The sequence below is a fragment of the Littorina saxatilis genome, linkage group LG16 (genome assembly GCF_037325665.1).
Source record: "Littorina saxatilis isolate snail1 linkage group LG16, US_GU_Lsax_2.0, whole genome shotgun sequence".
In the NCBI taxonomy this organism is placed as follows: Eukaryota; Metazoa; Mollusca; class Gastropoda; order Littorinimorpha; family Littorinidae; genus Littorina; species Littorina saxatilis.
In genome coordinates, this window is record NC_090260.1 from 15,741,193 (window position 1) to 15,760,332 (window position 19,140).

General features: G+C 37.5%; 2 protein-coding genes and 2 long non-coding RNA genes across 8 annotated transcripts in view; 1 reads left to right on the forward strand and 3 right to left on the reverse strand.

The window, feature by feature from the left end:
- Positions 1-19,140, reverse strand: part of LOC138950502 (uncharacterized) — a 252,255-nt gene that overhangs the window by 163,537 nt on the left and 69,578 nt on the right. The gene's annotated exons all lie outside the window — the stretch shown is intronic.
- The window catches only part of LOC138950513 (uncharacterized), a 34,861-nt gene that overhangs the window by 2,794 nt on the left and 12,927 nt on the right, over positions 1-19,140 (reverse strand). The window contains exon 3 of the mRNA XM_070322243.1: positions 390-757. Within this exon, the coding sequence (XP_070178344.1) occupies positions 390-757 (368 nt within the window). The remainder of the gene's footprint in view (positions 1-389; positions 758-19,140) is intronic.
- LOC138949630 (uncharacterized) lies at positions 7,620-10,268 on the reverse strand. The gene is made up of 3 exons (XR_011450372.1): positions 10,021-10,268; positions 8,987-9,216; positions 7,620-7,772 (listed from the first exon to the last, which is right to left on the reverse strand). It is a non-coding gene; the product is annotated as an uncharacterized lncRNA (long non-coding RNA).
- Positions 12,986-17,123, forward strand: LOC138950485 (uncharacterized). The gene is made up of 4 exons (XR_011450680.1): positions 12,986-13,066; positions 13,971-14,091; positions 14,712-14,758; positions 15,836-17,123. It is a non-coding gene; the product is annotated as an uncharacterized lncRNA (long non-coding RNA).

Consider the following 19,140-nt stretch of genomic DNA (forward strand, 5'->3'; position numbering starts at 1 on the left):
AAAAACAATTTTATATTATTTAGGGTTCAACACCTCACCTTGGCAGACTTGTGACGATATTATGTAAAAACGTCACAGTTAATGACGCAAATATCAATATTTCTTGTAAGTTTAATGACGTCATCGAAATGTTGTACACCGACCTGACTGACACTTACTGCATTGCGAGAGAGAGAGAGAGAGAGAGAGAGAGAGAGAGAGAGAGAGAGAGAGAGAGAGAGAGAGAGACAGACAGACAGACAGACAGAGTGACAGATATAGACAGACAGACGGGCGGACAGACAGACAGGCAGACAGACAGGCGGACAGACAGACAGACAGACAGACAGACAGACAGACAGGCAGACAGACAGACAGACAGACAGACAGACAGACAGAGGTGTACTGACCGACACGAAGATCTCGCAGCATGTCTGCCACCAGCTCCCCGCACCGTGCACACTGGCATGTGAAGAGACTCACATGTCCCTGTCTGTCACCGCGGTACCCATCATCATAGTGACCAACCGTCATGACAGGTGGGCCGTCGCACGGTGCGGACACTGGCGGCCTGGTGTAGGCCGGGACCGTTCCATCCTTCATATCGTCAGCCTGCTCCACCTCTCTCACCACAGCAGGTGGGCTTCTCAGGGGCTGTGTCAGTTTGCGGACGTAACGCTTCATGTCGGCAGGTACATCTAGCTTAACACCTGCTGCCCACAAGGTGAACCGGATGTGTCGTTTTTTTAACGCCCGGTAGATCTCTGCTATGACGTCACTGTAACAGAACAGACAGGTGTGTCAGTGTTTATAAACAGAACAGACAGGTGTGTTATAGTTCTCACACAACTGGGTGGTTTTAAGGCAGTGTAGATCTTCGGGATGACGTCACAGCAACAGAACGGACAGGTGTGTCCGTGCTGATTTCACCTGGAATTACGAAACTGACAAAACAAAACAAAACAAAACCGCTTGGCGAAAAGGAATTCACAAAGATTGCTGTTCAGGATAAGAATCACAGTGAACCTGAAATGAAATGACGCAATGATTAATAATGACGTAAACAGAATGACGTTATTTCGCTCCACTCTTCGTTACCTTGACCAAGTTTTTCCAATGGCAGACAAAGAAAGGGTGGCGCCTGATCAGAGAGATTTATAACATCACTGATCAGTACACACCGCAGTGACAGTTGCTGAATTCACATTTTACATCTAATAAACATGCCCCAGTTTATTATTCAAACTTCAAAATAAAGAGCCATTACTTCTACATAAATATTCCGAATTTCTTGACCAAAAGCACACGAATTGCTACCTCGTTATTCACGACTTTTTTCCGTGACCTTTCGGATTTCATGGGGGCTGCCATTTTGGTTTTGATGCGCTTCCTTTTCCGGTTTACGTATTTTCCGGTTTAACATAGCATTTGCGTTTTTTTGTCAGAAGAGTGATATTTGGTTATGAAGGAAGTCAAGTCCGCCATTACCTGCAACCTCAGTTGAGTGTTTACTTTGAACTTAAACTTGAACCGTAACAGTGTGTAGCCAGTTCGCAAGACCTGTTCATCTTCCTACCAGTTCCAACTGTTGTTATCAATGGGTCGCGCAGCTGGAGGAAGTGTTTATTTTCATTCGGAGCCCAACTTCAGTTCAAAACCAATCAAGAACTGGCCTTGACCTTCGTTTGGAACTTAGTTCAACGAGTATTTTCTCGAACGTAACTTTTGACCCACCTGTCAGGTTGGCATCATGAATTAGACCGGCAGTTATAAATCATGTTGTGCAAAAGACTGTAAAGAAGTAGAAAATTGTGGAAAATCGGGAATGCTTTCTCAGTTTGTTCATCAGGAAAAAAACTGCATATGCCTTCCTCTGCAAAACAAAAGTCGCGCAAAGAATGCTGAACGGGCAGCGACGACTAGCTGTTCTTCTTCAAAGTAATAAACTACCCCCCAAACCCTGCAAGTTTGTGCGATTTACTTTGTGGACATGAAGCCAGCAGAGGACTCAGGAATGCCCACTTAATTCCTTGATTGTACTTCCGTCACAAGAACTAAAAGAACATTCAATGTTCGTTAAATATGTGGATCAAGTGACTCTAGAAGCGGAGGAAAAGAAAATCACCGGCAGATCTGTACAAGATGTTGAATTCTGCCAGGGAAACGAAGCCGCCCTCACGGCAGAGAAGTCTCCGCCTACGAAAGTCGGTACCCAGCCAGCAAAATTTTGCGCAGCGAATGCGTGTCGCAGTCGCCAAACTCTGCGTAACAACTGCACTGGACGCATGCGTAACGCGCGCGATTTTGCAAAGCGAAATACATGCGTGACACACTCGTTTTCCCTCAGATTACGCAGACCATACGCACCTCCAGCGCACGCTTATTTGACACCAAGACAAATTCGCACTCTCCACGCAGACGTCACGATTGCTTTACGCATTCTCACGCTATTAACGCGCTCTCCACGCAGACGACACGATTGCTTTACGCATTTAACGCGCTCTTGACGCAGATGTCCTGATCATCTTACGCACTCTCCACGCAGATGTCACGAATTATTGACGCATTCTCAGGCATTACGCGCTTTTTACGCTCTCTTCACGCAGATGTCACAATTGCTGTACGCATTCTCACGCATTTGACGCACTCTCCACGCAGATGTCACAATTGCTTTACGCATTCTCACGCATTTGACGCACTCTCCACGCAGATGTCACGATTGACCTACACAATTTTACGCAGACCACACAACCGCTTTACGCACTCACAAACAAATAATGGGCAGTGCACAACATTGTATTGATCCAGAAAGACAAAGGTCAAGCGTGCAGGTTCGATAACAGAGATGATCATAATTATGTACAAGTTCTAAAACAAAAATGCAGTCAAATAAATTGATTAAAACAAAGGAGAGATTTGAATCTCGCTTATTGCCATTGTGACTTCCAGGTTTTAATTTCACTGCATTTTGACATACCAGCAGCACGGAAACAAAAATGATCAAAATACTATTCAAAGCAGAATTCAAATTGGCAGAACAAAGAATAAATAGAACAAAACCCTGATAGTCATCATCGATACGCCGTAGTACATGCAGTGAAGAATCCAGTATAACTTATAAGAGAGAATTTTGATGTACACTCGTCACTATATCACATTGATTGTTTGTTTGTTTATTTGTTGCTTAACGTCCAGCCGACTACGCAGAGCCATATCAGGACGAGGAAGGGGGGGGGATGAAGGGGGCCACTTGTCAAGCGATTCCTGTTTACAAATGCACTAACCCATTACTTGTGTCCCAGCAGGCTTTAGTAAAACTAAATTAATACCTACTGGAAGATTACCAGTTTCCAGTATGTTAAAATAGGCTTAACCTATCTACTGCTGGACTTACATCAGAACACTAACAGATTAAACTATACATGAATCGCGAGACAAGCGGCAAGAGAAGAGATTTTTGGAAAAAATACAGGTGAATGAGCAAGAAGGCAGAAAAAGGAAAAGAATTCATGAAGAAAAAGAGAGCATGACAGGAAAGAGGAACCAAAAATCTACCTAACAGCAAACTAGAAAGCTCCTGCGGTTCCAAAAACAGGAGGGGCCTTAATTTCATAACCGCAGTGCCCCACTGCGGGATATCACATTGATGTAAACAAATAAATAAATAATTGGCACAGCCTAGGCATAGGCAGCAGTGAGTTGTATCAACATGTTTGAATACAGAACAGCAACAAAAAGAGAGAAAAAAAAGTTCTACAAGCCAGCTAATAGTTGAACTTCAGATTACTAATGATATCACAAACAAACACTTAGTTAATGCCCATTCTCCAGGGATCGAAATCCAGTCAATGTACACCAAACTAGGATAACACATACATTTAGAATCTATCACGACTGCATAAAACATTGGTATGCAATTCACAAAGCAAGGAACTTGAAACATGAACATTGACATTAAACATACATATGTGCCCCACACACATTTCGGACAAGGCAGCTGAACGAAATTCACGTGGATGGAGCACAAAATAATTAGATGGGGCGGCGTGAAAGCATACTGGGACAAGGAACAAGCAAGAGAAAGAGGATAAGAAGATAAAAGGAAGAACAAACCGAAGAATAAGAAAGAAAAAAACAAAATAAGAGAAGGAGAGAGAAAAAAAAAAGGAAAACAAAAAAAAAGGAAAAAAAAGGGAGACAATCATATGAATGTGTACCATTTAAATAAAAGAAATTAAAAAAATTACTTTTAAAAAGGAGACATTTCAGGTTTTGATTTGAAGTGTGTTAACATATTCACATATACCAGTAACTTTGCATGGAAAAAAAAAGTTCACAATGATTTGAAGCAAATTCAAATGTCAGAGAAAAAACAGAACAAAACACTGATGTCATCATTGATAATCAGTGGTACGTTCAGTGAAGAAAAAACAATTGACACAACCTAGACATGGGCAGCAGTGAGTTATCAAGTTTCACTACACAAAAGTAACAACTACAATAATGAAACAAAAGGTAAAATGCCAGCTAATAGTCAAAATTCAGAACAATGATATCAAAAAGAAACACTTATTCAATGCCCCTTCTCCACTGATATGTATAAGCACACCAACATGACATAAACTCATAAATTTAAAAAAAAAACATGACATAAAAAACTTATAAATTAAAAACAAGAAGAGCAAACGCTCGATCGAGTCACTTTCGCAGTTCTGAATATTATATGAGGCATCAGATGGACAGGAAGAAATTGCTATTCACAACACAATGAGTCACGTTCACATAAAATTTGAGCCCGGTCACTTTTATAGTTTCCGAGAAAAGCCCAACGTTAAGTTGTGTGTTGCCGAACAGAAAAGGCAAGTTATCTCCCTTGTTTTTCTGATAACGTTCGTAAAAGGCTACAGATGTAAATACTTTGATGTAAAAAATAATCCTACAAAGTTTCAATCACATCCGATGAACTTTGTCAAAGATATAAAATGTCTAATTTTTCCTTTGACGCTGACCTGTGACCTTGAAAAAGGTCAAAGGTCAACGAAACCATCGTTAAAGTGTAGAGGTCATTGGAGGTCACGACTAAACAAAATATGAGCCCGATCGCTTTGATAGTTTCCGAGAAAAGTCCAACGTTAAGGTGGTGTCTACGGACGGCCGGCCGGACGGCCGGCCGGACGGACAGACTAACACTGACCGATTACATAGAGTCACTTTTTCTCAAGTGACTCAAAAAAAACTTATCAGACTGCGTAAAACATAGGTTTGCCATCTCAAAATGGATGTAAAACACGCAGCTTACTCACAAAATGATAGACAAGTCTCCAGCGGCCAGCTGCTCAGCAAACAAAATAAGGTGGCGAGGATCAATATAATTGAAATGCATTTTTTTTGCTGTTTCGGAGAGAACTTTGCTTCATTTACCTTACACTGCCTGCATTCAATGGCTAAATTTTTATCAGGTGCACCAAGACTTACATCTATAGAAATCCAATCATAACGGTTTTAACAGCAAAAAAAAAAAAGTATATTTCTAGTCTCGCTTCTAAATTCTCAACTCAACTCCAAAAAATAATAAAGAACAACAAAAACCCGCATCATGCATTGTCTCCTTCAAGCTGCCTAGGTTGTTTGCGTTCGACTCCCATAAATGACAAGGAATTGTTAAAACCTTTTCTTTCTATTTGTTCACTTTTTGTTTTCTTCTTTTCTGAACTCTTTATACTTGTATTTTATTCATTTTAATTTAGCCTGAAGGTTTGAGTCGTGTATTAAAAATCGAATATAGTGTGTAAGTGCCCTTGAACAGCTTTTCCAGAATCATGTATTCTATATTTTTAGTATGGGATACCCACAAGAAAAGTTCAAATGCATCCATGCGTCTCCACTGATAGTAATGGTAGTTGAGCACTTCCAGTTTAGTCTTCTGTCGTTCTGACACAACCTAAAAGGGTACATCATGTCTGAACATCATCTGTAGAAGAGTGTGAAGTTTAAAGCTTAGCTTAAATAATGTCCAACAAAACCCCAGACTCTTCTGTACATTACCCATCAGCCACACAGACCTGAACTGTGAAATACAATTACTCACTAGCAATTTCTCAGGCGAGTCAAATCTTACATTCATCAAATTTTTGCAACTAGCATTGTAAATAAGCCTACAGAGATTACAAAGTTCAATTACTGCAAACCAAATCATGAAGGCTCTTCCATGGCCTGTTGTCTCTTTCTTTTATCACAGGCTTCCAAAAACCAGTCTTGAACGGCCGTCTTCAAGGTCTTGACCTGTGGCACCCGTACAGCTTCACGGAACAGCCTCTGCATGACAAAACAAAAAATAACATGAACTTAGATCATCAAACAACTATCACTGATTTGAGAAAAGTCTCAAGTTTATTTCCTGACGCCTGTAAACTTGCTAAAAATCATACAGACACACAAACTTGCATACACACCATACGCTTTTACAACACACCAACTATACTTGAGTTAGGAAATTACAACACATTGTAATCCTTGTAGAAGAGAAGTAAAAAAAAATACCTACCCTAATATTTGTTTTAACCCTTTCGCTGCCAATCAAAACTTGGGTATGTGCATTCCTGACTGCCAGGGAATATTGGAGTTTGGGGTGTAATAATTCACACAAAAATCTAGCTTCAAACTGGCAGTAGGTAGGTAAGTAAAACCTATGTTGTTTTTAAAGGAAATTGAACCAAGAATCTGTTTTTAGTGTCTAATCATGGAAATGATAATTAGTTTGGCTTATAATGATGTTTAAATATGAACTTTTGAAAAATCAGCCCGGCGCATCTTCCGGTGCCTGTGGATCAAACACAGGTGGCTGTTTTGCTCGCTCCAAGAAAGGATTATAATCACTGTCATCTACCTGTTTCCAACGAATTGTCCGAAAGAAGATCTCCCCCTTCCCCTGTCAGTATCCATAATCATTTGCACCGCCTGTAGCGTCAGTCCGGCTTTGTTTTTCCCTACTAGGGCCCGGTCGACAGTCACCGTTAGCCATTTTGACGAGTCGAGATTTCTCTCCCATACCCTGTCGACAAGGCCGAAAATAGCCTTCAAACGCAAAACCGCGTCACCATTTATGTTTATTCATGAGAATGAGGTATCCTACCAAGCCATTGGCTGCTATTTGTGTGTCAGCAGTGACGTAGCATTTCTGGAAAATCCCGGAACGGAGAAGACGGGTTTACCCGTCCTAAGGCGCTGCGGCTGCACAAGCGCATGACTGGTATACCCGTCATAAGGCAGTCAAGTGGTTAAAGTTACCTTTACTATGACTTTTTCTTTGGGGGCCTTCGGAAATTCATAATACATGTACTGTGACGTGCAGACGCATATGTGACGACATCATACCGTTTGCTAACATCCTTATTTCGTATGTAGTCGAAAATCCATGACACTGACAAATGAGCTCAGGAACTTGGCTTCTAGCAATTTAATGTTAAGCGTAAAAGCTTTGACAACTATCATTCACATGTGAAACATGGCAAATTTAAAATTGATTCCAAAGAACAAAATTTGAGACAGAAATAACTTGTTGTTTTGTAGACATGGATTTTATCTTCTTCCTAAAAGGACCAGGATGATTTTACAAATTATGAAAAACAACTCACTGTCGATGGCTTTTAGTCGCAGCGTACACCATGGTCTCTTTCCCTGCCCTCCCCCAGAGCCCCCTGTCAGCAACCGTGTAGCCTATGGAACACCTTCGTCATCACAGCATCAGTAGTCGTCTTTAGTTCATGTCCACCAACCACACCGAGCTCATGGATCTGAAACAAACAAAACAAGCCAACTGAATTCCAAAAATCAAATATTCAGACAGCTCTTCTTCACATACAAACAATTCAATCTGGAAGCATCATACTGTCACCTGGAACAAAAAATCAATAATCGCACTTGCTTTAAAAAAAAAAGTTTTCAGAAGAGCAAATGGTGATTGAGTGTAGCATTGTCATAAAATGTAATCACACACCTCAGGTGACCTGCATCAATCATTCAATACTATCTCACAAATCTTCATTTGGAAAGCACAAACATAGTTAGAAGAGAGCGTCAACCGTGATACTATTCAGTGTGGACAATTTTTTTCTGACCCATAATCCGATGCCTACACAAAGTGAGAATCAGAACTCACAAGAAGGCACTGTTGCATGTTTGTGATTATTTGCTTGAGTGTAGCACTTGCAATTTTGAACTTGAGGAAACAGCGTAGCAATTTCTGTTACATCCCTGAAAACCTAGCAGATGGCAGCTCTGGCCACAGAGCAATATTTGCATTATTTCTCACAGATGCAATGATCACAGAAAACAAAGTGGTGCATGCATTTTCCGCACCCCACATGAGAAAAAGAGGCCCATCATTGTGCGTACCCATAAGGCCTAAAAAAAAAATAGGTGTGGTTACGGTAACCCGACCTACCCTATTTTTAGGGGCCGATCCTAGAACTTTTTATTACATTTGTCAAAAAAAAAAAAAAAAAAAAAAAACACGGGTGCAAAAAACGCAATGAAAGCGAAAGCGCCCGAGTCGCACACTTATTTCCGTGTCAAGTAGGTTTAATTTGTACACATTAGAAAAAAAAAGTAAAAAAAAAAAAAAAGTGATTGCCTACCTACCTACCCTATTTTTTTTGGCTATGTTACCGTAACCACACCTTTTTTTTTTTTTTGGCCTAAGCATAGTTTTATCATCAAAATGTGTTGGTTAAATTCACAAATGTGACCAATACGCATAAACCTTGCATGAATTCCCAGGATAATGGGAAACTGGTCATGACTGAGAACTGATGAACAGTTAAGATACACCCGTGAACCGTGATGACATCTGGCATCCTCAAAAAAGCACACACTCAAGGTAACATTTAAAGCCTAAAGAGCGTCTAACAATAACATGTCACTCTCACAAGATCTTGCTACAGTTATCTGGGGAAAATAGCACAGGCATGACTGGTCTGCTTCAACAATAGCATTCAAAGCCACCTACCAGTGATCACTCCTTCGACAGATCCATCATGTGCCTTCAACATCTTCCACACTCAACAGTAAAAAGATGACTCCATCGAACAGTAGCACAGGCTCTGGCTCCACCATGATTCTTTGGCGACCAATTACTAAATTAGTCGCATCAGGTCCATCTGCTCCTGTAGAACCTTCTCCAGCAGCAAGAACTGATGTTTATCTTGCCGCTCTGCTCTGCTCGTAGTCTTGTGTCCGCTGAATGGAAGAAAAGAAGAACAAAAAGTCATTTACATGAAGCAATACATATTTTAGACAATCTGTCGGCCTGAAAAGAAACCATCAGCACTAAAAAACAATCTGAGCAAATGTTCAAAGTAAACGTGACATCTCTATATTTTTGAATTCAGGAGAAGATGAGGAATATATATATTGCAATCAATTTTTAAAGGGGCATACGGAGTGGCATTTGATGGGGTAAAAAGATGTAGGGACTCAGCAGTTGGAGATGAAAATTTTTGTGTGTATTTACTTCAAGCAGATTTTTTTTTTTTTTTCTTAGACAGAAGAACAAACACACACTAAAAATCCTTGTTTAAAGTTGAACTGACCTTAACTTTTCCTCCAAACACTAGAACTTTTTGTATTCATTCAAAAATATTCATCAAAAAGGTTAAATTTTAAATTCAATTTTGCAGACTTTGGATGAAAAGTTACTCTTCTCTGGCATCCCGCGGACACAGTTCACACTTTCTCATCAATGAGATGCCTGTGTTAATTAAAAACAAACATCAATAAAACTATTAAAATAAAATAAAAATTTAAATATAAAAATAAAATCGACCAACCGCCCCCACCCGATTTTTTTTCCCTTTGCTGGAAACAATACATTTGTTTCACTAAAAGTAAAACAGTAAAAGAGATCAGCTGAATTTGTTTGACACATCTGGTTATAACTAAAAGAATAAAACACAAAATAAGCCAAAGTCACAGAACAAAAAGACGCTGTCAGTGTCACTATCAATGACTCTGAATGAGACACTCATTGCTATCGAGCCATACCTGTTCATCTTCACCTTGCCGGGACGGAACGACAGTCTGCGTTACTGGCATCGGTGGCGGTGTTAAGGTCACTGTCCATCTCAGCTTTCTTCACCTTCAGTTCAAACAAGCAGTGAGCACTGTCATACTCAAGTCAAAGCTTTCTGAAAAAATAAATACTTGGAAGTTAAATAGGATCACATTGATTCCCAAACCTAACAGTAACAGTAACACGCAAACATCAAAACTGGAATATTAATTATTAAATATAAGCATGGCAATTTCACTAAATTAGTAAATTTATTTTCTCTGTGATGTATTTTTTTTTCTTTCAAAAAAATCTGTTTTTCAACTTGATCACTGCACACACTGACACAGCCTCAGCCTGCCTCTCTAGTCTATGCATGCCTCGGGAACAAGGGTAATTTTTCTCTTTTCCGAGACTCAGACACAGAATATTCCACTATGACTATGAGTCTATGTCAGTATGCGGAACTGAAAGTTGAACATCTGTGGAAAAATAAAAAGATACAAATTAAAAAAAAAACAGATATATGAAGAGCCTATTAGTATTACTACTAAAGCTCCTGACAACTGCTGCCGCAATGACTCGACCAGATTAGGAACCAACCAAAGTTCACCAAGAAACAGACAATGAGACATAAAATGATAAACGAAAATTCAGTTTTTATGGTGCCGTGAGCGACCCGCGAATCGGGATTCGGATGGTATTTTCACTCTTCCACAACTCCTTAAGAACAAACCACTGCATCAATCAACTTTATGTTTTTGGAAAAGTTAGTTCATTCATCCATCTTTCAGACAAAACAAACATGAATGAATAGAACAGTGTTCTTCTAGGCGAAAAAAAAAATCGAAAGTGTGAGAAATTCTCTCTGCCATCAAACTCGGAAGCCGAAGCCGCGAGCTATCAAAAATTCAAATCCCCAAATCTTTCCTTCAGTTGATCAACTTACCTATTCTTGAAAGAAGTCAATCTTCATTTCAGAGAGAAGGATAAGATTACCTTGCATCCAATAAGCAAGTCAAAAATACAAGTCAATATGAAGAAAAAGCAAAAAAACGCCGATACAATGTGGATTTGACAGACTTCTTGCCAACAGGAAGTTGGAGTAGGTCTGACAGACAAGGGAAATAACTTCAATAAATTGCTCTTTTCAGTCAAGGTAACTGTCTCCCCTGAAATTGAACTTTCATAGAGATTTTCTTCCAAAGCAAAATAAAATAAAATGAAAATATGCTGAGAACAAATTTTATGTAACCATTAACATCAGCCTTTATTTTGAGTAGATAATTAGTTTCAAAGTTACTTTAGTTTACATTTTTTTGTTTAATCTGAATTTTTTAAATGTTTTTATCGTTTTGTTATGGGTGTTCATATAGATTTCAGTTATCTTTTCTGTTCATATAATATTTTTATTATGCTTTGCCTAGATTTTTCCACGACATTATTTTGTGGAAAGCTGATTCCTACAACAATACCAAATCCCCATTACAATAATTATATTACATGCTAAAACAATTATAATGATAATACAAATTAAAATAATCATATTTATTTTAAGATAAAAATAATCAGGATAACAATTAAGAAAATAAATGTTGGTAATAACAAAATGATTAAATAAAAATTAAATGGGAAAACCATTACATAAAATAAAAATATTTTTATTAAACTTTTAAATGCATTTTTTTTTTTACCGAAACTGTCTTAAGATAAACTGAAAAATAACGGATTGAAAGTTTTTATGCAATTTTTTTTCTAAAAAAAAAAAAAAAAAGTTTTTGAAGAAGAATAACTATTCATAACCAAAATTTAAAAGTAAATATTTTTTAATAACATAAAATATAATAAATTATTTCATGAAGTAAATGCATAAACCCACGGTATAAAATTAGGAAAAACAAAAATTGCAATCACCTTTTCATTGAATCCATGCGTGCTAAACACTGCGTGGTGAAGTCGTTTCGAATGCGACAATCTGCGTAAAAGTTGGCGAAAAGTAACGCGCGCGAAGCGAAGGTGTCACGAGGCCGTACGCATCCCCGCATGAAAAACGCAGAAATAACGCATGCGTCACGCAGAATCATGCTGGCTGGGTAGATCTAGAGCAAGGTAAACATACGTTTTTCAACGCTTGTTCACAAACACACATACACACACACGTACACAAACACACACACGCTCACACCATCACACACACACTTATGAAAGAGATGGAATAGATGATCGAGTGATATGATGACAATGTTGATTGATAAGTATTTTTTGGTGCGGTGAACTTGAGGCAATATTGTTCTATCAATCCATCAATATATTTTACACTTTCACCCCAGAAATGAAGCACGTGTACACATATTGAACAAAAGAACCATTTTAAGCTTCCATTGGTATTGTTTCCTCTTTTTTTTTGCAGACATGTTGGCAGGAAGTGAATGTTTCACCCCACTCTTGCAAGGTAGGTTGATCACTGATTTCCTTTTTAATATTGAACGGATGACAATCCGTACTCTGCAGATGGATCTAACCGAGATGGATCTAACCGATACACGGAAGCAACATTGGGAACACACTGTTATTCATTTTGTGAATAGTTCATGTGTGAGGGGTATTACTGCAAGTACGTGCACTAATGTAGAGAAATAATTTTGGACTCAAACTTCAAGTTAAATTGTTTCTGCTGTCAGAGCCATCTTTCTGTAGGAACAATATTTTACATGCCACTGGATTGTTGTATATTCCTTATTTTGCAATGACAGGCTCAGCTTTCATTTGATTGTAATGTGTTTCTTATTTGAAGCTTTGTATAATAAAAGCTCTGTAGAAGTGTTGCACTTGTTTTGCAGACTGCATTAGGCGTGGTAGCTATTGCACCTCCCCCCCCCCCCCCCGCCTATTTATCTAACAAACCCACCCACACACAAACACAGGGTGCTGACAAAGGATCTTTTTCCATTCTCCTTCAGGCCATCGCTTAATTTCTTGCAGACTGAGGAGCAATGGACGTTTGAGCCGCTCCTAAACCTGAGGCACACAAGCCACAAGGTAAATAAGGTATCAGTATAAAAACAAATGTTTTCACTTTGATTTTTATCGCATCATTTTTTTCATTAAACTCTGTAAATTGTGGCAATTACACATTATGCCAATAACATTATTATGAAGAATGAAGATTTTCAACTCATCATTGAAGAAATGAAATCAAGCATTTTTGTTCATTCTGTATTTGATTATTATTTTCCAGTCTTTGGGTTGGCATAGTGGGTGAAATAAGGGTGAGGAGTGTCGGTTGGAGTTATTTTTTCGGTCTTGGTGATGTAATATTTTTCCCACGGTATTCATGGTTATGTTTGACTTTAGTGCAGATTCCAGAACAGCCTCTTAAACTGAAAAGCTACAAGGTCAACAATATAAACAGGTTACTGGTGTCTCAGGCATTGATGTTTTTAAAAAGATTTGCACAGCAATTTATGTGTTTGTAAACAGATAATGAAAATAAAGCATAACAACTTTTATATTTTGTAAGTGGAATTAAATGTTTTCATTTTTTATTTTGAAGTGTTTTTGTATTCAGGTTTTATTGGATGAGTGGGGGGGTGGTTTTGGTGGTTCTGATTTTTTATGATGTAAGGATCTTTTTCTTAATTAGTTATTTAATTAGTTTATGAAGGGGGGCCGAGGGGGGGGGGGAATTTAAAGTGTATTTCTGGCTTTCGGAGAGGTGCTAAATCTGTTAAAATGGAAATGAAATAAAACAATTGGTGGTGAGGGTTATTACAAAAAAAGTAAGGATTATTTCTCATACCTTTTTATTTTTTACCCAAAAATTATGTTACTGAAATTATTCATTAATTTTTAAAGAGGCAGACTGTGAGACAGGTGATGTAATTGAAGTTAGAGTATCATGAGATGTTACTTACTTTCTTTACAATATCATCTAATTTGACAGTCCGACACTGAAGACTGCAGACTTCATGGCAGCCACTTACCTGACGATATGACAGCCATGAATTGAATATCGAACGCAGAAGAAGAAAAAGAGAAGACAGTCTAACAGGAAAATAATTCTGGTATGCTCATAATTTCTATGCCAGTTTGAAAAAAGTCATGAATTGAAGATTACCCAGGTTAGACATTAGCATGTCGTAATTGTGACAATGAATGTATCCGTAAACGCACCAAGAGACTTACTTTGAAAAATTGAAGTCATGCATCGTCAATATGACTACAATCACAAACTGAATAAGGGGAAATCATGTCAATTTGGTGGTCTGGATCATCAGCTGTTGCTCATTCGCTATAATGGTCTACTTTACAAAGCCCGTCTTCATGTGCTTCTTTGTTTCTTTATACCTAATGTAGACAACATGTAGGCGTTTGCAGACTGTTTATTGTATTGCTGTTGTTTGTTTGTGAGTAAAACTATGGTGTGACCTCAATTGTTTGAAATTTGTTGTGTATGTTCTACTTTGTGTAAGGTGTTTCTCCATGCCCCCAGAAGAACCGACATTATATTAAAACCTTCATACCCTGAAAATACTTGCATACTTAATGTTGTTTCTTATTGTACTGATTGGGGACAGGCAAGCTCTTAAATTGTGCAAGCCATCAGAAAACTGTCAAGTCTGATTTGCTAGAACAAGCGATATTAACACGTTATTAAGATGAATATTTGATTAAATATGTGCAGGAACTACTTCAGCAGATTCATATGGCCAGTCTCACAATGCAAGGAAGGTGAGTAAATTGAATTATGTCTCTCCCACCTGTTCTGTGTTTAGTGTCAGCCGTGATTGCCTGATGAGAATTTGAAAACATGTTGCTAACTAACATGAACCCAACCATGAAACGTGATGTAGGTGAGTAGCCCATCTAGAAAAACGAACCTGTTCTAATTCCGAATTAGAACAGGTTCTTTTTTCTAGATGGGCTACTCACCTACATCACGTTTTATGGTTGGGTTCATGTTAGTTAGCAAAACGTGATGTAGGTGAGTAGCCCATCTAGAAAAACGAACCTGTTCTAATTCCGAATTAGAACAGGTTCTTTTTTCTAGATGGGCTACTCACCTACATCACGTTTTATGGTTGGGTTCATGTTAGTTAGCAACATGTTTTCACATAGAAAATGGTGGGCACCTGAACAAATATCTGCACATTACAATGAAGTCTTACTTTTTAATCTGATGGTTTAATAACCCCCAAAAACCCAACAACCCACCACCTCTCCAAGAAGAAGCTCACATAACTACCAACTACACAATTTCATTACAGAATCAAACAATGGGAAGAATCAGGATTCAGCAGTGCTAGGTCGTTGGGGGGGATAGCTATCACTAGGCACTCAGCAATGAATAGTTGAGGTTTTCACGGACATTAACAAAATCCGGTAACCTACGGACAGTAAATTTCACAGGGAAGGGAACAAGAACGTCAAAAATGGAAAAGTATGTTTTTTCTTTCAAACCATTGATAGAGCTCTGAAGCTTCACACAAGTTTTGCAGAGAGAGCACTCGGCCTCTTCATTTTTGGCACTAAAACATGCGCACACACAAAAAGAAAGTTTTTAAAAAGTGGCTGATGTATTCTCACACTCACAGCCTTAGAATATTGCAGTTTGTATGTTACCAAATTGAGGCATGATTTTACTCCATGCAATTACCTGACCAAATCTGCGACAGTCGGGCAAACTTCTTACAAGTCGGATTGGGCCTTCAATCAAATACTCAGAAACCAGCAGCTACTTTAAGTAATACTAGTTTTGTTGTTATTTTTTACAGCTTGTACTGAATGTGTTTTCTTTTATCTCCTCAGAATCGAGTCAGCCAGAGAAAGACCATTGAGAGGGAGAGCGCACAGTAAAGCATATAATTATGGCATGCACTTCGGTGGACCAGTGCCATCATCTTCATAACAAGAGATGCAGATCATATTTTCTTATGTTTAAGTATAGCTGTTAGCAAAAGTATTTGACGATTCTTGGGTACGACTTTCGTGTTTAATCCTATTAGCTTGTGTACAGCCCCAAAATCTGTTTTATTTTGATTTATCATTTATAGTTTGAATTTTTTTTTAATGGAATTAGTCCAAATGTAAATACATCTAAGGTTGCAATATTGTTTTTTTGTATATACCCTTAAAACTACCTCTTCGTGTAAACAAAATTTAATTGTAAAAAGAAGTGTTTGTTCAAGGGAGATAATTTGAAGCGAATTTTTTTTTAAATCAGTAAAACTGCGTAGTGACATCCTCAATTAAATAAAAAGAATAAGGAATAAAGGTATACACACAGGTTGTACCCATTTTCTTGATTGCACTGCTTTTAAGTAGAAAGCTTTTTTTCTCAGAATTATTTTACAAATAAAATTCAAGGGAGGCAATTGATATGATAAAAAGGAAGAATTTTTTTTCTTAGAATACTGTACACATTTAGTAAAGTATAATTTACAAGACAAAACACAGGTTTTTTTGGGTTTTTTTCTGTGCCTACTACTTGACAAGAGAACCACGAGATTTGTGCAGATTATTTAAAATTTTCTGTACAGTATATTTTACAAAGACAGATCCATACAATATATATAATTTTGTAATAGATGTTTTCAATTTGTAGGTGTGTTTTTTTTTAAATCAACAGTTCGGATAGCCACAACAAGTGTGTATGTCTTGTGATTTGAGAGCTTTAGCACTGGATGCTTAGAATCCTCTTGATCATTTACTTCAGTAGGTAAAGCCACCTTCTCCAAAATCTTCTCTCCTATTCTGTGCTTACTACAGTGGGTTTGACAAGAGAACCACGAGATTTGTTTTTGTACATATGTTGCTTTTATTCTGTACACTTTAATGATTTAATCCTATGTGCACATTTTTTTTAACTGTGTTTTTGTTTTTGTTTTCCTGTATTCAAAGTGTGTATGGAAACCACAACCTGTCACAGCAGTATTATTAATCTGGATCTCCCTGCTAAGAACGTAATTAACAGAACGTGTGCATGTAGCTAAAGAACTTAAAAAGAATTTCTGCTACTTCACTCAAAATACGTCCATCCTCACACTCATATTTTCTTAAAATAATATTTCTTCATACAAACATGTTTGCGAATTATTCAATTTTTTTTAAGTGTGGCTTTTTCTCTTTTTTTTTTACTTTTGGCAGCGTTCACTCTAAATTTGCCGCCTAAAACGGACTCGTTTCTGTCCACAGCCAAAGCTTTTATCACACAAAAATGGCTATATATGACAGCTAAGACCGTATTTGTTACATTTTAGCAGTGTGTACCCCGGGTTTCTACTGTAAACAAAAACTAATAGCAAAACCTCAAAGTATGTGTGAGTCCCCTAATATGGACCACCTTTAACAAATCGAAGAAAATAAAAGCTAAAGGCAATTTTGATTAATTCATTAAGAAGCTTGCTGAAAATAACCTATAACTAGCCCTCGAGATTTCAAAAAAATATAACAAAGTCTTTTTTTTTTTTTGCCAAGCACATCATTGTGGGGCTTTTAATCAATAACATGCATCCGTCTACAATTTATCATCATTCATCCATCAACATTTATAATAGATATGTTTGGCAAGTATACACAACACACAGCATTAGGACATAACAGACAGACGGACATATAACATACCGTTCTCCTACAAGTAAGGCCGGAGCTTAACATAGCATGCAGATTACAATACTTGACATTATGGACGTATTACCTGCTTAATAATAATACTGTCAGCTAATAATACCGTCAAACAAAGACCAAAAAAAGAAAAGAAACAAACAAAAATCAAAGCCAAAACACATATATATCATCACATCTCTGCACAACCTAGCTTACTACCTAACCAACTCTTCATATGGGGACCATAATTCTACAAATTTGGTAATGTTACCAGATTTGAAACTGGAATATTTTTCTATTTCAAATCTGTATTTCAAATTTCTTAGAAATATTTCTAACAGTGGCCTTGTCTCTTGTAACTTACTCTTATAAATATAAAACTTTGCAAACAAAATGATAAAATCCAAAACCACATCTACCTTAACATTGTTCATACACCCAAACAAAATAAATTCTTCTGTAAAAAGAACATTTGCGCGGTAAATACCACTTCTGTTTAACAGTTTTTCCAAGTCAGTCCAAAATTTCCGGCTAAGCGGGCAGTACCAAAATATATGTGAAATTGTTTCATTTTCAATTTTACAAAAGGCACAAAGGGGACTGTCAAGAATCTTTTGAACAAATAGCCGGCTAGCAACACCAAGAATGCGGTGAAGCAATCTGGTCTGGAACCATCTTAACTGTGTGTCCTTAGTTGTTTTGAAACACTTATCAAAAATCTGTTTCCAGTTCAGGTTGTAAAAATACATATTCCATCTGTTCATGCCTGCAGGGTTATCGTCAAATTTTGATTTCAAAAGGACTTCTTTAATTGCCTGTTTGCCTCTACAAATAATCTGCCAGGGTTTATAATCCCTAATCTGAAAACCATTCAACGAATCAATTTTTACTTTTCTCTGATATTTTCGTAGGGACTTAATCACTCCCTCATAGAATAAAAAAATAGTTTGAACCAAAGGAAAATTTAACCTACATTCTTCAAAGGTAAAGAAATTTCCATTTAAATGTAGCAACTGATGGATAAACACTACATCATTTTCAATCCATTCCTTATTTACTATTGTACCGTGGTCTCGTATAATGTTCAAATTGTAATGTATACATTCGGAAACAAAATCATTCACATTAATTACCTCGCTTAAGGAACAGCATTTCTTATAATGTTTCAAAACATCCTTCCAAAAACTGTTACCACATCGTTTCATTAACACATTTACATACTCGGCACCCACTTTAAATATGTCTTTCATTCCAGGTATCATATCAAAAATAAGCTTTTTTACATCAAATTCAAACATCTTTAGTCTGCGAATCCAATTTATCTTTACTGATGCCACAAAAGTGTAAATGTCAATCATATTCAGACCACCACTGCAATAAGGTCTGCAAACGACATTACGCCGAATCTTTGCAGGTTTACCATTCCACAGGAAGGAATAAAAGGCTGCATTCACTTCTCGTAAAAACTCTTCGGGTGGGTCTGGCAATACTGTTAATAAATAAACCAA